The sequence below is a fragment of the Oncorhynchus keta genome, chromosome 32 (genome assembly GCF_023373465.1).
Source record: "Oncorhynchus keta strain PuntledgeMale-10-30-2019 chromosome 32, Oket_V2, whole genome shotgun sequence".
Lineage (NCBI taxonomy): Eukaryota > Metazoa > Chordata > Actinopteri > Salmoniformes > Salmonidae > Oncorhynchus > Oncorhynchus keta.
The window spans coordinates 19,161,187-19,185,574 of record NC_068452.1 but is presented as its reverse complement, the minus strand read 5'-3'; the positions used below and the strand labels follow the sequence as shown (position 1 = coordinate 19,185,574).

Below are 24,388 nucleotides of genomic sequence, written 5' to 3'. Positions count from 1 at the left end.
ACTGAGAGGCCCAGAATCATTCTATTCTATTCTGTTTCCTTTCAGTTACCCCCCTGCAGTGCACACTATCCCACACTATCCCCCACTATCCCCCTGCTCTTATTAGATCTAGTCTCTGTGCTAAGAGGCACCATTAAATATTGACCAGACACACCCCCCCATCCTCCCACCCCTTATTGGATTCTACACAGACCATACAGTACATAAAGTAGGTGGGAGAAAGATATACTACAACCCACCCCCACTAAAGGTATACAGAGCGCACTAACCCCGACTCTATATTTCCCTGTGGGCCTGTCTGGAGAGGTATGAAGGTCAATCTCACACTAGAGGAAAGCGGGGGTGGGAGTGTACAGTATATTAAGAAAACGGCAGAGAGCTGGCGAAGCAAACAAGATCTGGTCAGTTCAAAAATGAGGATTATAGTGTTGCCCACTGCCAACATTTCGAGACTGTCAGGCCAATCCACTGGCTGTTTTGTCTAATTTAGTGGCGGAATAATATGAAAGATGTGCTGTGGAGACACACACACGTAAATGCAAACAGACTCTAAATATACCTCACATCCGAGGCAGCGAATGACAGGCAGGTAGATGCACGTTTCAATGTTAGCCAAGTGAATCCATAATACCGTTGCAATTTCTGGTTTTCAGAGGAGTTGAGCTCATTTGGGGCAGTAAGACGGTGTCAGGGGGGTAGAGGGGGGCAGGCATGCACTCGTCGGCACATTGGGGAATTGGACCTGACGCCGCTGAGACCCAAACGGCTGAGTCCACACAAAGGGTGACGTTCCACATTAATGCCGGGGTGTCTTATTCAGGGAGAGAGAGGTGACCTGGGAGCTGTTCTGAAGGGGAATAGGGAGTATTTATAGGACTCTGACAGAGGTAGCTTGGTCACTGCTGGTTACAACGTTATATACAAAAGGTGCTGTGATGTAGAAGTCTGAGTCATAGCCTCTTTAGGAATTGATTTTCTTAAAATAGGACATGGAGTGTTTGTATGTCTGCATGCATGTGTAGCCTGACTAGACCACCCTTTTGGCTGAGAAGGGCAGTCATGAGATTTCATAGCATAAGGCCTTTCCACGTACAAGAACAGACCCCCTCATGTTCCACAGATTTCCCTGACCCACGGCATTCAGGAAGCTATAGGACCAGCGCACCGCACACACAGCTTAGGTCAGACACACACCATGTCTGTGTGCCTCATATTGTGTATCTTTCTTTGATATGCACACACACACACAAACACACAATCTTCGTTCGTGTGTCACATGTACAACGCTCATTAAATGTGCAAGACACAAACACACACACACACACACACACAGAGAGAGAAACACTCACCAAAAACATTTTCTGTCTCCTCCAGCTGTGTGGCAGACATGGCGCAATGGGCACTGTGAAGATGGAGAGAAACGGAGAGGGCGAGAGTGATAGAATTCTAGATTAGGTACTGTAGAAACAAAAACATAACAGACTACAGTGCAGAGAGAGAGAGACAGAGCGCAATGAGTCGATGCATTTATGTTTATCGACAAGTTTAGTCGGCCTGCAGCCCTTAGCTTAGCTTCACCACCCCATCATCTAACAAGCCTCCTCGTCTCGTCTGTCTGCTACAATGGTTAGCCCCGTGGCTGTTTCTCCCTGGGAGAACCCTCAAGAAAATCACATTAGGAATTTAGCAGAAAATGAGCAGCGACCCCCCCCCCCCATTTCTACTCACTCGCACGCACATAGAAACACACTCGTGCGCTAATGGGCACATCTGCCAGGGAGCATAGTCATCAGGGTGATTGATCACGAGGGCTCAGCTGATCATCACACTGCTGACCCATTTCCCTGCTCGCCAGGTAATTAATTAATTAATTAAACAAGCGGATAAAGAAGAGAGAATGGAGGGATGGAGAGATGAGAGAAAAGCACAAACACACACAGGGGATTCCACACCTTCCTAAGGAATGGCTGCATGATAAAGATGGATGATGTGTATATTTGGGCTGGACAGGGGTTCATGCATTACATCTTAAATGGAGGGTGTTACACTGTAGTATAAAGTATGGCTATTTTAGTGGATCAAATGTGAAATATATCTTAGACTTAACTCCACAAACAAAACAAATTGAACATTCAGGATCAAATGAAGATGCATACGGTTGTGGGAAGATTGTTGCAAATGAAGATGATTAATGTTGCCCCAAGCTAGCTTGGGTTGTCCTGCGAATCACCCAATCTTGTGCCCGTTAACCCCCCTATCTTATCTGTGAGCTCCAATCGACACTCTGGACAGTATCCTCTATTCTACCTTATCAGAAAACTCTAACGGATGGTAGCTCTGTGCTGTAATAGATGCTTGGGGAACACAGTACTGGTAGCTACAATAACTGTTGAAAGCATTGGACAGAGTAGTTTGTTGCAGTCTGAGAACAGTGGCCAATTATTTTCTGTAAAAAACATAGCTGGGCTTTTGTTTTTCTCTTCAAAATCCACTTCTACCAGAACTGGCCTGGGGGTTAAATCCGGCCAATAATACAATTACTGCATTAGAGTTTGCAAAAAGAAAAATCACATCTGTGATTAACTGCCTCAAGACACTTCATTCTTCGCATTCAAAAATTCTGCACAACTTCGGACAAAGAAAGCATTTATCCAACAGTGCAGCTACATCATGAATGATGCACCCTCTGTTTTTTAGACATTCAGCTTCTCATCCGTTAATACAGCGAGTGCTAAGCAGCATAGCATCCCCTTTACGACAACACCAAGAATATGATGACACCAGATAGCTCCATGCTCCTATCACTTGCCACATGAAAGCCAAGCAACCCCTTGGTTCCACCTACGCAGTCTTAGAGCCACGGTCAAAATGGATAGAAACGGTGACCATTTAATAGTAATGGACAGCCAGTCATTTAAATCAATCATCATCAGAGAGGAAGGAGATGAGGAAAGGAGATAGAAATGGGACTCAGCCTAAATCTCCCCTGGTTTGTAGATGGAGAAGCCACGAACAGTGTGCGGACTGCACCAGCCCAGAGGGGAAGAGGGGAGGTGAGTGGGCAGGGGACCCATGAGAGAGAGGCCATCTGCTGCCTACTGCCCGTGGCCCTGTAGCCCTGGCAGGACACAGCAGCATGGTTAGCGCAACACGGGAATGTGTGTGTGTGGGAGGGGGGTGAATGCTCTCTGTGCATGCGTGCGTGCATGCAGCTGTGAGTCCGGGTAAGAGACAGAAAACATATGGAATGCTAAGATAAGTCCTGTATTTGAAAAGACAGACATCAATAAACAGACAAAAAGGGCAAGAAAAACATGTACAAAAGTGGGATGAAAACATCAATGTTAGCTTAATGAAGGAATCATTTACCAGTGAAAAGTTTGGACACACCTACTCATTCAAGGGTTGTTCTTTAGTTTGACTATTTTCTACATTGTAGAATAATAGTGAAGACATCAACACCATGAAATATATTCTTCAAAGTAGCCACTCTTTGCCTTGATGACAGCTTTGCATTCTCTCAACCAGCTTCATGAGGTAGTCACCTGGAATGCATTTCAAATCAACAGGTGTGCCTTTTTTAAAGTTTATTTGTGGAATTTCTTTCCTTCTTCGTGAGTTTGAGCCAGTCAATAGTACTGTGACAAGGTAGGGGTTGTATACAGAAGATAGCCCTATTTGGTAAAAGACCAAGTCCATATTATGGCAAGAACAGCTAGAATAATCAAAGCAGTCCATCATTACTTTAAGACATGAAGGTCAGTCTACCTGGAAAATGTCAAGAACTTTGAATGTTTCTTCAAGTGCACAGGAAAGGAAGCGAGAGAGTTAACTCTGCTGCAGTGGATAAGTTCATTAGAGTTATCAGCCTCAGAAATTGCAGCCCAAATAAATGTTTCAGAGTTCAAGTAGCAAACACATCTCAACATCAACTGTTCAGAGGAGACTCTGTGAATCAGGTCTTCATTTTTATTTTATTTTACCTTTATTTAACTAGACAAGTCAGTTAAGAAAAAAATCGTATTTTCAATGACCTAGGAACAGTGGGTTAACTGCCTTGTTCAGGGGCAGAATGACAGATTTGTACCTTGTCAGCTCGGGGGTTTGAACTTGCAATCTTCCGGTTACTAGTCCAACGCTCTTACCACTAGGCTACCCTGCCGCCCCATTCATTGTTGAATTGCTGCAAAGAAACCACTACTAAAGGGCTTGCTTGGGCCAAGAAACATGAGCGATGGTCATTAGACCGGGAGAAATCTGTCCTTGGTCTGATGAGTCCAAATTTGAGATTATTGGTTCCAACCCCCGTGAACGGATGATCTTTGCATGTGTGGTTTCCACCGTGAAGCACTTAACCAGCATGGCTACCACAACATTCTGCAGTGATACGTCATCCCATCTGGTTTTGGGCTTAGTGGGACTAGCATTTGTTTTCCAGAAGGACAATGACCCAACACACCTCCAGGCAGTGTCAGGGCTATTTGAAAGAAGGAGAGTGATGGAGTGCTGCATCAGATGACCTGGCCTACACAATTACCCAACATCGACCCAATTGAGATGGTTTGGGATGAGTTGGGCCGCAGAGTGAAGGAAAAGCAGCCAACCAGTGCTCAGAATACATGGGAACTCCTTCAAGACTGCTGGAAATGCATTCCAGGTGAAGCTGGTTGAGAGAATGCCAACAGTGTGCAAAGGTGTCATCAAGGCAAAGGGTGGCTACATTGAATAATCTCAAATATAAAATCTATTTTGATTTGTTAAACACTTTTTTGGTTACTATATGATTCCATGTGTGTTATTTCAATGTAGAAAATAGTAAACTAAAGAAAAACCCTGCAATGAGTAGGTGTGTCCAAACTTTTGACTGGTACTGTACATCCTAAGAGCTTTTTATTGTATGAGTCATCCATTCCATAACCTCTTCTAGAAAGAGCTGTGTACCAAAGTTAGTTTATCAATCCATCCTCTTGTTGTGGAGAGGGGGAGCAGAGAGGGACACAAACAGAGATTCCTGACAGTGCAGGGTATTGCAGTGCATCACGTAGAGGAAACGCCCTGAGATAGAGCTGTGTGTGTGTGGCAGATACAACAGTCACATAAACACACACAGAGAGAGAGAGCGAGAAAAACTTCCTGTCTGTAGTGTAGTGCAGCAGATGACTGAGATGAGGAGAAAGACAGTGACGAGCAGAGCATCATCCTCCATAAACCAACTAGCTAGTGAGCCGTAGCGGCACAGACAACAGATGATTGAATAGTAGGACGTGCTGTACTGATGGTGTAAAGGGATGCAAACTGCACACAGAGACATAAAAAAATGTCTTCACAAGTTCATCTGACTCTAGGGAAGGAAATAAATGCTTATTTGCCAAAATCCTGAAATATACTTCATCTGCAATCTGCTTAAATATGTGATTTTGGTTCTCACCATTCACGTCGCGTGGTTTGTTTGGGAAAAATAATAATGTCATTGCCTTCCCTCCCTGGCGGGATGTCGGAGGGAATCTCATCGTATTAGCAGCAGAATTGAGTCTCGCTGGGCAGACATTGACCCACTCTGATGGTATGTGGAAAAGGAGTGGGGGCTAACAGTCGATTCTAGGGGATGCAATTTAGGCAGCGCACGCCTAAACCCAACCCCCACTTCCCTCTCATGACCCCTATTCCAACAAATCTATGGGGTGGCCTCTTCGCCAGAACATGGTTCCTTAAAACATGCATGAGGTGTGGACAGGACATATATTGCCACATACTCAATATATATGACAAATAGGGTTTTTCAAGTGTGAACACGCACACTAAACCGTGATGATAAAGAAATAACAAGACAGAAGATATCAACGATAATGCCATTATAAACACACACACACACACTTTAACATTGTGTGTCATAACAATAATGAGAACAGCCAGCTTCTCAGAGGTTCCATAAAGCCATACAACCAGTTACCCACTTGAGGAGGAGTCAACGGTGTCAGAGAAGGTCGGGATAATGGATGAAGGGAGGGGCAGGAGATATAGCCTAATCACTTCCCGCAGACAGAGACAGGTTTAGGGGTTGAGCGATGGCCACGGGGCCAGACAGTTGGAGGAACGTGGCCTATTACAAAAGCTCAGTCCTAGACAACTGCATGTACCATTCTACACTGTCCACAACTACGACACCACTACCTTATGTTGAGTCCAAGCTGGCTCCCTATGTTTACATTGCTTCACTTCCTCGTAACCTTCCCATGGTAACAGACAGGTGAGACAATAGGATAGAACTCCATTCTTTTTTTCTCTAACCAATTGAGTCCTCACAGGTCAGTGCCCATGAAGGAAACTAGGGAAAGGAAGACATTTCAGACTGCAACGACACAGTCCTATGGGGCGTTGTTGGTTTATACGGACAGTGTGTCTTTCCCCATTAGTTGCAGTATTTTATCACTGGACATGATGAGAGGGGGCTTGCTCATTAGGCTGTGTGAACACGCCGTGTCCCATCTGTGTGTTAACGTGTTAGCTACAACACAAACAACCCTGGGGGAAGGCAGACACTCTCTCACGTGAGAGGGAAAGACGGAAGAGGACGATGGAGAAAGAGAGAGAAAGAAAGAAAAAGGAGGAGAGGGGAGATGGAAAGAGAGATGGAGGCAGATATTTAGAAAGATACAGATACACCCAGAAGAAAAATAAATGCATAGAACACATTCATCTCCTACTTTTTTTTAGAGTTAAAATAACTCACTTTCAGAGGATTGCCAAATGTTGCAACAGACTTCAGGAGGGTATATACCTCAGGAGAAATCAAACGAGGGGAGTGAAGGAAAACAGTGAACAGTAGCTTTAATAGCCTGACAACAACCCAGACAGAACTACATGGGTCAATGCAGCTGAATATCTAATAAGCTCTCTATTCAGTCAGGGTGAGGATGGCTTGGCGTAAATGACCGCACCAAACGAGACAAACACATCCCAAAGCAAGCACAGCTTGTTCCCAAAAGAGGGGGTTTGTTTCCAACAACATAAAAGCATTGTCGGAGGATAGGGCTGGCTGGCTTCGAAAGGGAGAAAGAGAGGGAGAGATGGAGAGAGGACAAGAGAGGAGAACAGAGATGATAAGAGCGAGGCAGAAACAGAGATGAGAGCAGAGAAGGGCGGAGAAGAAAAAGAGTAGGAAACAAGATCTAAATCGAGACAACAACAAGGTAAACAGTCCGGGAGGTAAAGGCAGTGCAGCTCACCTTTAAAACGCGTTCCCCTTAGGTTGGCACTCAGCCGACATGGCAGACTGGCATCAGCCCTCGACTCCCCTGGCAGCACGGCAGGTCGACTGCGTATCCCGGGTAACAGCAGTAGCGTTGGAAGAGACAGAACAGTATGTATCCACTGTGCAAAGGCTGGCTGTCTGCTTCCTCCTGCACAACCCAGCACTACAGTGCTCTGATACTCCACAGAGCACCGTCAAGGACAGCCGAGAGAGAGAGGGAGGAGGGAGGGTGGGTAGGAGAGAGAGGGGGGGTGAGAGAGGGAAGGGAGAGAGAGAAGTGGGAGTGGATGAGAGTGTCTAAGGTAGAGAGAAAGGAAAGAAAGAGGGGTGGGGTAAAGCGAGAGGGACAGGAGAAAAATCAAGAGAGAAAGAGAGAGAGGCAGGCTGAGGTAGGCACACACAAGCACAGCTGTCTGGTATGATGGAGACGGCATCGCTCTGAAGCAGGTCCTGGTGATTCAGCCCTGGTGTGTGTGTGTGTGGGAGGGGGTAAGAGCCTAAGGGTAGGAGGAAGAAGTGATGGAGGAGGGGTAGGAAGGAAGGAGGGGGGTGTCCGTCAGCAGCACTCCACTCAGCTTATTATCAGGCCACTCAAGGAGATGTCTGTCGTCTGCCTGGGGACACTGAAAAGGAGGAAGAGGAGGAGGATTAAAAGGGGATGGAGGGATGATAAAGGAGATGCACTTCTCAAGGCAAGTGCATCTGTTACGGTCCTCCAATAGAGATGTCAGCTGCACCTGGCCATTAAGGTGGAGCTCTGGTGAGATACATTATGGCAGGGTTCGGCAACAAGCGTTCTTTTTTTCCTCCAGACGACCAGGGCCCAGATTCTTCTTAAATTACATATTTTCCTTAGCTATAGACTTATGAAGAAAGTTAAGCAAAGTTCCTATTCCTCAAAAAGGTTATTGGACATGGTCTTGCAATATTTCTTTTGTTTCTCCTTAAGCAAAAAGTTCAGAAGAAATCAAATCCTAAAAAATAAAGTTTTGGGGTTTGTTCTTAATTCCAAGATAGTTAAACCCTGGTCTTAAACTCAGGGCAGTGAGAGAATAAACTCATGAAAGCAATTGAACATGTTTAATTCACTCAAACGTCATCTGAATGTTTCAGTATTGACTATTTTAAACCCAAGAACATTTAGAACAGTAATTTCAGTAGGAAATATGCTAACATGAGTGCCATTGCTAGCTAGATAGCAAGCTAAATTCGTAAGAAGATATTTTCATAAAGAAAATCATTAAATCTGAAGATATTGTTGAGGAATTTTCTTGATCACCTTCTTAAGTTTTTGCGTAAGAAGTGTGACTGGTGCTCTCACTTGGTTGCAGAGTTTAGCTAAAACATAGAGTTCAATTGTTTTTAGACATGCATCAACGCTGCATACACATGACCATCAGCAGATATTCGTATGCCCAAGGCCATTTATACAAGAACTAAGTACATCGATACATGATCTTCTGACAAATGCTTGTTTCTCATGGTAGTCAGATGTCTTCTCACAGTACCATGACGTGCTGTGAAGCTTTAAAAACATCCATTTTCAACAGTCCCATCTATCCTTCAGGCATTTCCTGGGCCGTTAATACCCGCCTCGCTGTGTAGCACTTGGCTGTGTGTGCATCAGTGGAGGCTGCTGAGGGGAGGACGGCTCATAATAATGAGTGTAGTGTAATGGCTGGAATAGCGTTGATGGAATGGTGTCAAATGGGCTTCGTACCATTCCATTTACTCCATTCCAGCCATTATTATGAGCCGTCCTCCCCTCAGCAGCCTCCACTGGTGCTGCTGATCTCTCATAAAGCGCTATTCAAACTCTGACCCCTCCTCTCACTCATTTCGCAGCTCGGGCCTTGTTGCATTTAACGAATGTCCTCCTCACACCAAGTCATTGCACACACCCGAACCATCAACTATTATTTTAGTCACGTCTTCCATTTGCGCTGTATCTCACATATTAGCCTAAATAAAGGACATGCATACTGTATGAGTACACACTCCACCAGGTAGAGGAATTGACAAATTCAGTGCACACACACCAACAATAAATACATGCACACCCTCACTGCTTTGCCAATGTACACATCAGCATACTGTTCCCCTGCGGTGATATTGCCAGAGAATAAAAGTTTATCAGAGGGACATGGGGGAGCAAAAGAGCACACACACACATGCATATAGTGCCCACACACACGCACGCGCACACACACACACAGAGAGACCAACCACTGAAGTATAAGCTTGAAAATATCTAGAAAATAAAAAGGTTGGCTACCTCTGACTTATACCAGGTATATCTCAGTAAGTTGTAAAGGTTTATCATATAGAACGTACGGATTTGGTACCTCTTCACATCCCATTGTTTCCAACCAGTCTTACCGAAGGCCCTTGTAGGCCTAGACACGGCGGAGATCCTGACGAGATGAAAATGAGATGCTGCAACCACCCTAACATTGTTAGCTACTGTGGGGTGGGTGTGTGGAGAGGAGCTGGGAGTGTCGACTGCAGGATGGTATAATTTGGTCCTCCTCAGGGTTCTGGCGCCAACTAGCGTCTACTTACCAACATGACTGTGGTGAAGAAGAAAAACGTAGTTCTGTGGTAGGGTGTGTTTGGTTGGAGAGACAATCACAAGCAGACAGACAGACAGGTCAATACTCAATCCAAAGTACGTTACAGAGCAACGCACTGAACAGCCAACAATGTGCCTTTTCTGTTGGTCGCCTTGGATTGAATTCTCGGCCATAGACGTAAAGTAAGGCGCTTTTCTCATGTTTTAAATTCCATCAACAGTTTTATTATTATTTGTTCTGGTCACGCATTTGCTCAATGACAGTATAGCAAGAGAACTCCAGTTGGATTCCAGAGTTGAGAGCCAACCACGATATCCTCCGGTGATGTTACGCCACCAAATAGCCGTTGGTGGATAACCAGAGTTAACGCCAACACACAGTATTTACACACACATACAGGCACGCAGACACACACACAGCTCAGGCAGTCAATTCAAAAAAAGGTGCCGATCAAACCATTGGCAACCAAATATTTTAAGAGGAAAAAATGATATTTCTCTGTAGTTGAGAATGCATCACATCAGGAAGGTGGGTACAGTTTCTCCGCCTTGGCTGACATACAATAGACAGCTTGTTATACTCTGGTCCAAACAACAAGGGGTCCCTTTTCCCAGACCTTTTCAGTGCAGGGGTACAAAAAAAAAAAAAAAGGACGAGTGCATATACTTCGCCTCTCAACCTATCGTCTTAGCCTCCAGCGCAAGGGTGCGCTCGTTTCGACGTTGCAGTGATGTCCAGTCTTAGCTGGGGGGCTTACTGTAGTTAGCACAATGGGAAGTAGTCAGGTCTTCCAGTTCAGCCCCGCGTTCAGATATCTTCCTCACTGGCCGGGTGGGTGCAGTTTCCTCATCCCCTGCCCCTCCTCCAGTTTCTGTGAGCCAATCAAAAAGGGAGGAGAGTGGATCATCCAAAACTCTGCCCCAGACGTCCAGATACCGAGTCAACCAAGAGCGCTGATTAGTGCACAGTCTGGCCAAGAGGGTTTGAGCGAGACTGTCCCCAAGCACAGTCACCATCAGTCTTCAGGTAAGCTGTTCCCGTGTATAAAAAAACAAAACCTGCAACAAAGGACAAGGACATTATATGCACTGACCAGTGGCCACACTAAACAATACACACCACAATGTTTTCATAGAAGATATATGGACAAGTCAATTGTATAATGTACCGAATACAGTATTTCAGTATAAACGTATTTCACAACACTGCTCAATTAGTGGCCCAAGCGTCCATCACTCACTTGATCCAATGATCCTCCAAATGCTACGTTTGAGACTCCGGCTGGCCAGTCGCCAGTTGGGTGGTCGTGTCCCGCCCCATCTCCTTGACTGACATGTACATCTCCTCCTCAGGATCGTAGTAGTAGAACCTTCGCAGGTAGACTATGAGGGGCCTACGGGAAGAGACGGGGTACATTTTATACAAGCCCTTCCAATACAGAACTATCTGCCTGTGTGTATTAAATGGATAGAAAATATAACCATCCCAATACACACTATCAAAATCTTCCATTATGTCAATATCTTAAACAATCCCACCATTGCACACAAATCCCAATATCTTCTCTGCCTTCAGATGTTTCACTTTGTACACTAGAGGGCACTATATCATGGGTCACTGGTCTATGCAGGGCATTGCATGTAGATAGGCAGCCGGAGCTCTTGAATGTGGTCTATATGTTGTTTCTATAATGTGGGCAGATCTAGGTGTTGTGTTTCTACGTACGTGGGAAGGGGGAGCTCCTGGATGTGGTCTATGCGGACCAGCTGGCGAATGCAGAAGCGACAGAGGTGCTGCAGGGACTTGACACTGCTGAAGCGGGACACTGGGTAGAGGAGCTGGACCGGGGTCGGGGGGAGGCCTGGAGGAGGAACCATAGTCATACACATAGTAATGTACATCACTGGCAGGAACACACATCATAAGCATACTAAATTCTACCCTAGATAGTGAACTATATCCTCCACCATATACAAATACAACACTAATTTCAAAAATATAGTAAAGTCAAAACAAACCTATGCCTCAATTAATTGACAACCCAGTGCTAAATAGATGTTAGTAATAGCAACTTTAAAATGGTGCTGTATGTAACCTAAGATTCAGATCCATACACAGTGACAGAGCTGTCATGTAGATGTGTCCCACTCTGATTGGTAGGTTCTTACCTGGGACCCGTGAGCGCAGGAAGTAGAGGAATTTTCCGTTCTTGGAGTGCATGATGGCTCGTTCGATAAACTCCACCACAGAATGACAGCGGTCCTCAAACTTTGGGTGACACCAGAGGCTGAAGGTTCCTGTGAACAAAGAGAGAAAAAGACCAATCAATAAGACACCCTAAAGACAGTAGTTAGCACAATGGCAAGACGCGCCGTGAAACCATCCAATGGCAAGACGCGCCGTGAAACCATCCAATGGCAAGACGCGCCGTGAAACCATCCAATGGCAAGACGCGCCGTGAAACCATCCTGCTTCTCTGATTGAATGGAGTGAAGCTGTATTTCTCCGTCCACCCGCTTTACTTAACAATTTCACCCGGTCACTGCTCCACGCATGTTTCAGTCTGATCATTTATATTGCTACCGCCTCCTATCAATGTCTTGCCAAAAGGTTGCAAGTTCAAATCCCCGAGCTGACAAGGTACAAATCTGTCGTTCTGCCGCTGAACAGGCAGTTAACCCACTGTTCCTAGGCAGTCATTGAAAATAATAATTTGTTCTTAACTGACTTGCCTGGTTAAATAAAGGTTTAAAAAAATAAATTAAAATAAATAAACATGTGCATAGTGTCTAAAAAACATGTAACGCTGATGCACATTCTGACTGAGTGACAGCAAACTCGCTGCATACAGAAACAGACAAGACGCCCCTCCGCGCGCTGCTCCTCGTCTGCAGCTAGTTTTGGTCCATAAACGTGCAGGGAGATGGGCACTTCGCCGACATCTATTTAGGCATATTAAACACTTCCACGTTTTCGGATCACGAGTATCATCCGATTCGACTATCAACTGTCAATTTACGGATACGATTACGAGTATCAGCCAGATTGGAACACCCCTAACGTAGAGTACATGTAGCGTGTGTGAATGTGCATGCCTGCTTGTGTGTGTTTGTGTGTAACTCACCTCTGTAGTGCTCCATGCGTGTGTGGTGGGTGACTCCCTGGGAGCGGAAGCTGAGGCTGAGGATGTACCGGGGGTCAGAGCTGTCCCTCACCAGGAACGCTCCGTCTGGCTTGGCCTTCAGCTTCATCTCCGCATCCTCCCAGTTCATAGGACCCCAGTACCAGCCACACTATGATCACACAGATGCAGACAAACTCACATCAAATATACACGCAACGCACATCTACATCTACACAAGTAGTGTTCGAAGTATTTGCCTGTGTTCTGGGATGTGTTTGTCATCATCTTAGTCTTGTCTAACTGAACCTTGCTCTGGGCACGTTCGTAAATTCAATCTGGCCATCTACTCCGATTTCAGAGCACTCTCGTCTGAGAGCACCAGAGTGCAGAATAACTGATGAATTTACAAACGCCCAACACCCGTTAAATATGGCTGGTACCAGTAAACGTTGGCAAAAAAACATAATTAAATTGTTGCCCGCATCAGTCACCAACGCACCGGATAACATAACAGCCTAACCAGCTCTGCTAGGGCCAGTAAACTGGTCAGATTGAGGTGTTCTCATATTTGTGTCTGGAAGTAGCTAGCAGGCTACTTGCCGTTGTGAGGTGAGAACTCTCGGATCAACCCGACTCCTCGGGCCAGGGAGTCCAGTGTGCGCTCTGAACATTCTGAATTTAGAACGGACAATATGACAACGCTCTGAATTTACAAACGCCCAGAGCGCACTCCGGCACTTCAGGGTGAATTTACCTTTCACCGGACGTGCTACCTTGTCCCAGACCTGCTGTTTTCATCTCCCCCCTCCACTCTCTCTACCACACCTGCTGTCTCGACCTCTGAATACTCAGCTATGAAAAGCCGATTGACATTTACCCCCTAGGTGCTGACCTGTTACACCCTCTACAACCACTGTGATTATTATTTGACCCTGCTGGTCATCTATGAAAGTTTGAACATCTTGAAGAACTAACTGGCCTTAATGGTCATGTATTCTTATAATCTTCACCCGGCACAGCCAGAAGAGGACTGGCCACCCTTTCAGAGCCTGGTTCCTCTCCAGGTTTCTTCCTAGGTTCCTGCCTTTCTCGGGAGTTTTTCCTAGCTTCTACACCTGCATTGCTTGCCGTTTAGGGTTTTAGGCTGGGTTTCTGCTGATGTAAAAAGGGCTTTATAAATACATTTGATATCCTAGCACCGTGTCTGAATCTAGCACCGTGTCTGAATCTAGCACCGTGTCTGAATCTAGCACCGTGTCTGAATCTAGCACCGTGTCTGAATCTAGCACCGTGTCTGAATCTAGCACCGTGTCTGAATCTAGCACCGTGTCTGAATCTAGCACCGTGTCTGAATCTAGCACCGTGTCCAATGTTCCCTCTTGTTTTTTTTAGGCAACGTACACATTTTTAAGTCTGCTGAGCGCAAACTTGAATATTGTGAAAATTCTGTGCAACTTTTGACCAGCGTTTATTGGGAACACTGAGGCTGTAACCATTTTAAGATAGAATTCTAACAGTGGCCAAGAAGCCTACTGTGGCTATTTGCTCATAAGGTAGGCCTATCAGAGTGGCCTTCCATAAAAACAATGGAGAAAATTTGTCCCTTTAGATTTTAACATGGAAACAGCAGCAGCCAATGTGTGGTGTTCAATGTAGGCCTTCAATTCCGTGAGACTTTTGGAGTAAAAAATGCAGGGCTTGTCATTAAACCGTTTATCCACTTGTCCTTCAGACAAGAAGGTGACTGAAAATTAGTTGTTTGATGCAAGAAACCACTTTACAAAATAAAAGTTCATTAATACTCCCATACCATTATTAGAGAATCAGAATCAAGCCTACTTGGCTTATTCAAGCCCGTCTCAAAATACAACACTGCTGCTTTAAGACAGAAACATTTTCTTTACCTGACTCGCTTTTCAAAGAAGACTAAGAAATCCCCGTTTTGCGCTCTTGTCGGAAGCAACCACTCCCCCATTGTTGACAAAATAATTTGCTATAACTGGTCTAATAACTCACTATCAAATCATTTAAACAAATGTGGCGACATGCAGCTCTTGCTTTGATCTCAAAACAAGCGCATCTACTCGCGACCACTCATGCTGTAAACACAGTCCCGTTCAAAGTGAATGACACAGACCCATATATGTCAATGGTCTACTTGCACATTAGGACACTGCAGCTCTGATTGGTTTTGCCGCACTGGTCTGCAGATGACAGGCTGAGTCGTGCCTGTTAACGCAATAGAATCCTACTCCGGTGCGTTCTGCCTACAAGAAAATCTCAGGCATAGTTTGTTTTGTTTCGGTATGTTGAATGGAAAGTGGCTAATTATTGGCAATTCAAGTTCAATCTCGTGCTTCTCTGCGCAGGCTGATATTTCTTATGTGCGGCAGTCCCGGGGGAGCTGCGTACCCGTGCACGCATGCAGCTTAAGGGAACATTGACTATGTCTGAATCTGGCACCGTGTCTGTAAGAATGTCAATGTGCCCATGTACACGTGACATGTCCTACTTTTTCCAGTTCCCGGAGGCTGGTGGCAAAGCTGCTGGCATCGGGGCGGCTCAGTGGGCACAGCATGGGGCGCTGGTCCACCCGAGACGGGTTCTGGCCGTCGCCAGGCAGCGGAATGGGCCGGGGGAGGCCCCGCAGGAACGTATCTGAAACACAGGGCCACACACACACTCAGATCCAGGGTCCATCATTCACTCGCAATTGTGGCTACGAGAACATTCTGTAAAATGGCCATTAGAAACGCATGGTATTTCCAGAAATGTTAAAAAGTTAGCCATAAATTCACCCTGCTTAAAAGAAGCATGAGCAAGTGTGTACCTCAGGGAAAGCACTTGTGCGTCATTTGTCCTGACTATGTGACCTAACAAACAAAGGTTAAAATATAGTGTGGAATGGCACGTCTGTGATAATATAACAAATATATGTCTGTATATCATGCATGTACAGGAGTAGCCTATAAGTTCATGTCTATTGCGGGTACAGACGGCCATCAAAACGGATACAGTCACTTCATCTGCCTCGGGTCTCTGACAATCTCACCAGTCTGTCTGAACATAATCACCAAATCATTCAACCAGACCCGTTTCAACATCATGCAAATTGACCAGGCTTAACTGGGCACAATCATACGTCCCGTGTGCACAACGTGACACCTACGATAAAACTATAATGTCGCCATTTTCCAGAGATGGTGATCAACGCTATCCTTTTCCTGAAAATGGTAACGAGTCTCGTTATCTGCCCCTTTCTAAATCTTGTTCTTCAATTAGGGACCCCCCGTTTTACTTTCCCTTCCCTGCTGCCTCTGATCACGCCAATTTTCCAAGGCCTTTCTCTGAGCCGGCCCTATTAAAGCAAGAGAAATGGTCTGGTAAACCGGCAGGGGCTTATTCAGGAGGTTGCACTGTTCCACAGTGTTCGGATAATATCAATGTGGAAGGACATATGATTCTGTGTCAGAACACGGAATTGCGAAGAAACCGGAGACGCGTCAGCTCTAACTACACACTAGAATTTCTGACGATATAACGTAGCTCAATAGATGACAAAAAAAAAAACAATGCTAGTAGTCTGTATTTGCATATGCAAATGCTTACAGGAGGAGGAAGAAACAACCTTGTTAGCGAAAGCAATAATAGCCCAAACATTAACCCTACTGTGTCAGAATATCTGTTATTCCAAAATCATTAAAAAGTGTCCAGAAACTATACTGGCTTTGCACCAATGCAATTACCACATACTTTATAGCAACGTTAAAAACAGAAGAGGAGGACATTCAAATGTCAACCTTTGTGTCATAGTAAATGACCTATGATAAATTGTTCCCATTTAGAGTCGTATTGGCTCTCCTCTCCTACTGTGTTTGTTGGGTCTCAAACAATAGGAGTTCAAATGAACTGCTGGTGAATCAACGCAACTCATTCTTAACCCCTTCATGACTTGAGAAAACTGGCCATCATCTATCGAGTTGATTTAACAGCCTACCAACTGAAATGAGATAGATTTGTCAGAGTAAAATGGACCGTGTACCCTTCTAAAAAATAAATCCACTCTGATTACTCAATTCTCCAGCCTGTCTTTATGAGTATCTCCCTGTGCTGCGGCCCACCACCACCCTGAACTTTACAAAGATCTAATGGCAAAATGTGGGCTTCCTCTGGCTTCCTTTTAAGTTGATCCTAGTGATGGCTGAATGTCACACCATAAGAGAAAGGACTCTTGGTGGTAACATTACATAAGCTTACATTTTGCCTCAAAAGAAACCACAAGAATGGATATTCATTGAGTGTCTCACATCCAAACTGGGTACTGTTGGTGTCAGAAGTGGGATCCCGACACACAGTGATGTGACAGTCAAGCCACAGAGCGACAATGACACCAGGCAGAGCGTATGAAGAAAGCAGTGACGGATCACCGAGCTGGACAGACGTTGGCATAGCAAGGCATCGAGCAAATACCCATCTGGATCCCCATTCCCTTAGTCTCGTTTGTCCTCCAAAATGCTGCTGGAGCTCCAGTATCGTCATCCTACATTTAAAATGGACAAAACCTCTATCGCAACCTGGATGCTAAGCCCCTAATGATTGTCGTGTGTCGAGGAAGTGTGGCCGGACGCCCAGGTCAGAGGAACCAGAACGGCTTTAGTAGCTAGAGGCATAGGTATGAAGTAGGCTAATAGGAAAATGTGGGATCTTTAGTCATACAAAAAAAAAAAAAACTACCTGCGCCTCAGCATCGCAAGTGTTCTCCGTACCGTTGTCTGATCCTGACTGCATCGCGACTTGTGTGTATCTTCAGGCTGATGACGGTCTCAGCCTTGGCGTCGACCACATTACTAACGCTAATTAGTGCCAACCTACTAGAACATGGTCTTAAGAAAGAAACCCACACCTCGTCTGAGGCCAACACAGCCCACAGAAAGAGGAACAGAGTGATGAGTCAGTTGCAATGCAGACAGGAAAGCTAGGAGTAACACACACACACACACACACACACAGTGATAGACCGAGAGAGAGCTTCGTCAACCAAATCAAATTCAGTTCTGCAATTCTGATCCTGTACCGTAAGTCACAAGGCCTAATGCATTTGAAGTCACAGAAAACCAATGAGTCATTGTTGTACTAAGACCCAAATGGCACCGAACCATAAATGTGCTAGTGTCCGTCCTAACACGTATATAACTATTGAGTTTCTGAAATTGGTTTACACAGTGAACCGTTACACACATGCCAACTATAAAACATTCAGGCAGCAACTACTGCTGTTGAGATTGGAGAAACTAACCATGCTTAACTCCTGATCACCTTTTCTATATATATATATATATATATAGAAAAGGTGATCAATGTGCTTTTGCATCAATGATTTTGTGGAAAAGGAGAAAAGGCCCAGAAAAAATAAGAATGTGAAAAGGGGCAGCCCAGCAGCAGGGTCACATATGGAGAAGAGGGTGACATGACAGAAGAAACACCAAGGAAATGTAAGCAAGAGAGAGAGGAAAGTACCCAGCAGACTGAGGCTTCGCCTGGGCGGAGGTGGAGGTGTCGGGGGTTGCAGAGAGTTCACCCCTCTACGAGAAATATCCACGTCTACAAGGGACACAGTCTCACCTGGAGGGAGAGATCCAGGGACAGACAATGAGAAACAGAGGGGGGGAGAGATCCTATATGGCACATAAGTGTACATGCGTATGTGAATCGCACACTCTCCCGGACAACAAGCACCCATTACCGACCCATATACATCGACATGAAGCGAAAGCCACATTCGGAAACAGAAGCGCACAAACACTCAAGTAGACACAATTACCGGTGAAGGCAGGACCGAAGGCCACCGGAGAGAAGGCACTTTGGGGCCTGGAGTGCTGGAGTTTGCTGTGGAGAGACAGAGAGAGGGTCAAACATAAGAGAAGCCCTTACCTCGTCCTAAGAGCCAGCATCATCAGCAACACTTCAATCCCACACCGTTCATTTCTTAACCATCTCTCTCAGCCTCATGACTTTTCGACCTTTCAACTGTATGAGCTACTGTAGCTGGTGCAGGAGAAACCAGTGGCCTATTTCTCAAGGGTACACTGTGCCTCGACACCAAGGACTTGAGATCCATCTCTGCCACGCACCCCTCTAGGATGTAGTGGGTCAGACGCTTACCTTTGGCTAGAGGACCTGACCAGCTATGATCTAACAGAGTGCCCTCGAATCAGCTCGTTTCTTTTTTTAAGCAGAGTCACCGACATTGAGCCTGTGAAGTCAGCAGCCAGCGAGGCAAAATTATCATCGAGGGTCTTGAGGATGTTGTCTATTTCAACAGACTTGTTTGATACATGTTTAAAAAAAAAAATCTTATATATATATATATATATAGCCTATTTTCTGAAGCAAAAAGACATGCTTAAGATTTACGCTATTAAATTGATATGAAGCAGCACAAAGAGCTCTTCTGATTACACGAGCCTTCGTTGACTGGAGCATTTCTGTGATGTAACTTCTTGTTTGGATAGCCCTCCTTAGCTTAACTCTTCCCCCTAAAACAAAGCACCACTCCACAGTTGGGGATTTTTTGGGAAGCTTCTGGAAGGCCTGCCAGGGTGATAGCTTTGCCTTGCTGGCTGCCAGATTCTTTTGCTCTGTGCAGCGGGGGCCAACCTGTGTGTGTGTGTGTGTGTGTGTGTGTGTGTGTGTGTGTGTGTGTGTGTGTGTGTGTGTGTGTGTGTGTGTGTGTGAGAGAGTGACAGTGCTAGTGAGTGACAGTGCTAGTGGGGAACACCCAGCATGCCGCTTGAGCAAAGCCTGATGCACAGCAGGGTAAACAGCAGCTGATATTCAGCCCCCCCACGCCACCGACAAATTCCTTCCCACAAGCCTACCTCCCTCCCCACACCCTTTCCCCTCGCTTAGAAGAGGAGCCATGTTCGCCGAGAGCAGGGGAAAAAAATAAACTGCCTGGAGAGGAACACTGATTTCCCATCATGTTCAGTAACGACACATCTCAGGTTTGTGCATTGAGAATCAAAAGGAAACATATGGGAGCTAAGGGGAGCCGTGCTCAGACAGACAGACAGACAGACATGATGACTGGCTGGGTTAGATCATGAACCTGACCTAGATTTGACGACAGCAAGTCAGCCAGTGAGCCAGTGAGCGTTTGAAGGGTCAAATAAGATGCCAGATGTCCCGACAGTTTAAAAAAAAATAATAATAATATTAAGATAAAAACATGACAGAAATGAGACATTACTATTAGCAGGGCTGTTAAAAGAGGGAAGTGCTAGTGTATGCATTTCAGAAGAACTAGGTTTGGTGACACTAGTATTTGGGGGGGTTTTGGCCTTTTTAATGTAGCCTATCCCTTATACAACCTGAAAATCCCTGACATTAACATTTCTCAAAGGACATGTTGAATCAACGCACACACTGTACTGGCAGGTTGGTCCAACATCCTCGGGCTGAACTCATTAAAAACTAGCTCCGACTGTTTCCCCCGACTTTTGACAACATTAAGCAAAAACTATGCACTGAGGGCATCTACAAAATGAAAAGGGCTATACTGCTACACTACGTTCATGTCCTCGCCAGGGCCAGCTGCTTGCTTTGCTTTCAAAAAAGGTACAGGTACGACACACTGCATTCACGACAAATTTGCTAGGCCGAAACTACATGGCAAACAGAGGGAACCACATGTCTGAAGGCGGCAACCCAATAGGCACAGTTGCGCTGTGGTGGTTTCCTGCCAAAACTAAAGCCTATAAGCCAACACGGGCCACTCTCTGACATTAGATACATTAGGCCTAATCGTACCAGTATCCCTCCGACACAAACAAAGCCCCCCAGAGGCTTCTGTTGGTAACCAAATGAAGTTCATAACCTAGGTTTCGTAAGCGACAAAGTGGCGAGGTAGCCTTTGCCTGCTGCTTGTGCTTTTAGGGCAACTTTGTCTCGGTGTTTGTTCATTGTCATGATACCAGGCTGTACGGCCTCGGCTTGACAACGGTAGAAAAGTTGGCTTCAGCACACACAGTGTCGAACCAGGATGGTGCCGAGGTATGCCAAATAATACCAGGAGGTGAAATGCAACATACACTGCATTCTGGATGCCAGAATATCACAGTAACTGCGTAGCATTCTGTCAATGCTACAATAAAAGCAGGTGTGAACAAACGCACAACTGCGGCAACGTCGGTTGACATTTTGAATCTTCACTGAATTGAGAGTTCGGAACCCATCATGCCTAAGAAGGGAGATTAAGTTCGTAATCAAAATCAAATGTACGTGGCGTCATCGCTCTCTCAGACGTTACTGTACTGTAGCATTTGGTCTTCTACTCAACAGGCCCGAGTTCCAGCATGTTTCTTCAATAACATGTTAAGTGAAATCATCCTTCTCGTACTGTTTTCAGCGCTAATCATAAAACAGCTGAATAAAAGTAACATGTGATTTTGTTGACGAGGTGAGCTAAAAGCTCTCATATCTAAATGTTTGTCTCTCACTGGGAAAATTGACTGCGGTTCCATTAACCAATAGTCTACATTTATTGACTGTGGCACTATAACCATCCTTCATTTCGGCTACTAACAGCTTAACTTCCATAATAATAACTCTAGTACGCCCACATTGTTTTAGTGCCTCCAGCGCTACAATAATCCCCTGTAAAGCCACTAATAGGTTATAACTGTACTAGACCAACACTAGCCGAGACCGCAGAGCTGCCGGCGTACCCTCAGCTTCACCACCCTGTCCTCTCCCAGTCCCCCCTGCTAGACCAACACTCTTTAAAGACCCAGTCAGAGACCCAGGTCTGTCCCCTTCCCGCTCCTTAACCTCACCTCCCTGTGTCCTGGTCTGTGCTGGTGGATCCAGAGCCCCACACATCCATCTGGCTGCCCCCGGAGGAGGTGGAGGAGGCCAGCGAGGGCCTCTTGTCCAGGTGGCGACTGGAGCCGCTGCTGCTCTTGGTCCGGAATAGTTTGCTCAGACGGATCTTCAGAGAGCCTTTCCTGGACTTCCCTCTGGTCGTCTTCTCGCCCCCTGCTGCCCCCTCTACTACTAAGGGTGAGGCGGCTCTCAACATCACCCCTAACTTCGGCGTTGTGGCCCTGCTTTGGGGCTGGGACTGGGAGGTTTGGCTGGGAGGGTCCTGTGAGGGTAAGGTGCCAGATAGGGTGGCGGAGGCTTCCACCACTTGCTGGCCTGTGGTGTTAGAGGCCAGAGACAGGGAGGAAGATGTTAAGGCTGCAGCAGAGCCCAGGGAATCCAGCGGGGAGGGACACACCTGGGGGCCACAGGCACGGGCCTCCCCGGCCAGCCTGTGTACCTGCCTCATTAGTCCCGTGAGGGAACCGCTGGAGAAAGCCCCCCGCCCGCCCTGCCCCGTGTCAGTCTCGCCCTCCTGCCCGGGGACACCACATTTAAACTCCTCCCCGCCCATCCCCAGCTCCCCCACTTCCTCCGAGTCCAGGCCCTCCAGCACCAGGAGGGCATCACTGGTTTCACTAGGGTCCTCTCCGGGGCCCACGCCCCCAGTTGCCGAAGCCAGGATGCTCTGACAGGAACAGCGATTCATCGCTCCCCTCTCCTTCAGCAGCATCTCTGAGGCCTGGCTCAGCTCCCCCAGCCTCCGGGCCAGGTTGAGCACCGTATCGTCCAGTTGGTGGTGGTAGTTGGTGTCCCCTGTTGAACAGGTCTTCCGGGGGTCCAGGATGTCGAAGCAGAGAGACTTGTCCAGGAGCGGAGGCCAGTCCATGGCATCAGTGACCAGGCGGTGCCGGTGGCAGAGCCCATCTCCCTCTCCAGCCAGGTCAACAGCATCTGTGACCACCTTGGACAGCTTCATAATGGGGTGCCACTGAAGCCTCTGGTGTTGCACATCCATGTTGTGGTCACTGGTCATCATGACACAGACAGAACTGGCTTCCTGTTTATCAACCTCACTTACTTGGAAGCCAGGAGGTTGCTGGAGGCCGCATTCAAAAACACCGTCGCTTGTCCTAAGGAGGTTCTGAAACACCATGAGCTGAGCTCGCGACCCTCTGCCCGAGCCATGAGGGAAATCGAAACGATGAGCCACGGCGAAGTCTGGTGGTTGAGGCGCATCAGAAGCGGAGGGTCGAGTCAGCATCAAGCCGCTGTCAAGGGCTCCCGTCCGGCTCTCGACCTGTGAACTATAGTGCGGGGAGGGATTGCTCGGAATCGCCGGGCCTGCTGTGGGGTTGTTCGGATCAAATTCAAACCCAGTGTTGATATTGTTGCCATGATTACCCAAGACAGCTTTCCCGAATCCGGAAACCACTCCACCGCCCAACGTCAAATTCTCATCGTCCAATCGGTCATATTCAGCCGCAGAAACCAAGCGCATCAAGACAAAATCGGGAGACATATCTTGTGCGTTATTCATTATTACGCCTCAATTCCGTACAAGAGGCGCCGCGTACCGACTCTGTTCTTACATAACATTAAGAAAAATAAATAGCACGGTTGCTGACTGCAAACACATCATTCTACATAACGAACGCCATTTGAAGTTCCATATTCCTCGTGGGGGAAAAATATATATATATAAATGCATGCTAATAAACAAAAACACATCTAAATCGTTCCTTCAGTATTGCTGACGCCGATTCCCTCTTCGGAGACAACATGGATGTAATGGGCGGCTGCGCAGAGGCGACATCAATAATCTACTTCTTCTGGTAATAAAGGAGGCCCATACTCACACAAAAACGAAAAACCGCCACCTGCTGGAAAATACAGATTTTCCTCGAAGCGAGGGATAACCGGGGCCGAAATATATATGCTCCAGCAGGTGGCGTTTTATTTGTTTTGCTCACCAAGCTTGTTTTTTTTGGGGTGGCGGTCAATAAGTATCGAATTTGGTCAACCAAAAATGTAATGGCTCATTTGCCACGTGAGGCTTATTTGTTCGAATATACGTTTATTTAATGCTTCGGTTGTTAACGAGCGTAATGATATAAGTAGGACACGTTACATCCCGGCAACTTTGAGAGAAAACTTTATATATTGAGTTGTGCCTGTTGTTCACACGCGTATCTGCCCTCTCATTGGCTAGAATGGTCCTACCTGAGCTTGCCTCCCCTGCCTTTCATTTTTGAGGGCATTCCTTTTAGTTTTTCGAGCGGCCACTTGAGTAATCTGGTCAATATAATATATCATGTGTCTCTGCCGATGCCCTGAACGCTTCCTGAAGTAGAAAGGACCCCAAAAGCCCGTAGATACTGGTTCAGTCACACATAAACCCCACTCTCCTCCTCGCTCTTCTACTTCCGTAAAACGCTTGCCTGCTCTCTCTCTCTCATTTGGAACAAAGCACTACTTCAAGATGAAATTCTACATTTCATAAGATTTTTTTACTTAGTGTCTGCTCTTTGTGATCGTGGTCCTCGAGCCTTTTAGGTGACTGTGTACATCAGTTGC

General features: G+C 46.2%; 2 protein-coding genes across 3 annotated transcripts in view; both read right to left on the bottom strand.

Annotated features, from left to right (window-relative positions):
• The window catches only part of LOC118365225 (sterile alpha motif domain-containing protein 14-like), a 29,229-nt gene extending 19,197 nt beyond the window's left edge, over positions 1-10,032 (bottom strand). The window contains exons 1-3 of the mRNA XM_035747244.2: positions 8,532-10,032; positions 7,227-7,875; positions 1,350-1,402 (exon numbers count right to left, since the gene is read on the bottom strand). Coding sequence (XP_035603137.1) covers positions 1,350-1,389 — 40 coding nt within the window. The 5' untranslated portion in view covers positions 1,390-1,402; positions 7,227-7,875; positions 8,532-10,032. The remainder of the gene's footprint in view (positions 1-1,349; positions 1,403-7,226; positions 7,876-8,531) is intronic.
• Positions 10,033-10,171: 139 nt separating this feature from the next.
• Positions 10,172-23,876, bottom strand: LOC118365224 (suppressor of cytokine signaling 7-like). Of its 2 annotated transcripts, XM_035747242.2 has the most exons (9): positions 21,784-23,876; positions 18,771-18,835; positions 18,467-18,571; positions 15,462-15,607; positions 12,950-13,118; positions 11,994-12,122; positions 11,551-11,686; positions 11,066-11,218; positions 10,172-10,883 (listed from the first exon to the last, which is right to left on the bottom strand). In XM_035747242.2, exons 1-8 carry the CDS (start codon positions 23,349-23,351, stop codon positions 11,089-11,091), a joined length of 2,448 nt encoding a protein of 815 aa, XP_035603135.1. In that variant the 5' UTR covers positions 23,352-23,876; the 3' UTR covers positions 10,172-10,883; positions 11,066-11,088. The 2 variants fall into 2 exon arrangements, with proteins under 2 accessions (XP_035603135.1, XP_035603136.1); XM_035747243.2 differs by lacking the exon at positions 18,467-18,571 and having other exon boundaries at positions 21,784-23,865.
• Between the last annotated feature and the right edge of the window lie 512 nt (positions 23,877-24,388).

Excerpts from the sequence above, each read along its gene's own strand:
- LOC118365224 (XM_035747242.2), bottom strand. The coding sequence starts at position 23,351 with ATGAATAACGCACAAGATATGTCTCCCGATTTTGTCTTGATGCGCTTG. Across the intron at positions 13,119-15,461 it reads GCCTCCGGGAACTGGAAAAA|TGTGGCTGGTACTGGGGTCC; the intron begins GTAGGACATGTC and ends GTGTGATCATAG. Across the intron at positions 12,123-12,949 it reads ACGCATGGAGCACTACAGAG|GAACCTTCAGCCTCTGGTGT; the intron begins GTGAGTTACACA and ends CTTTGTTCACAG.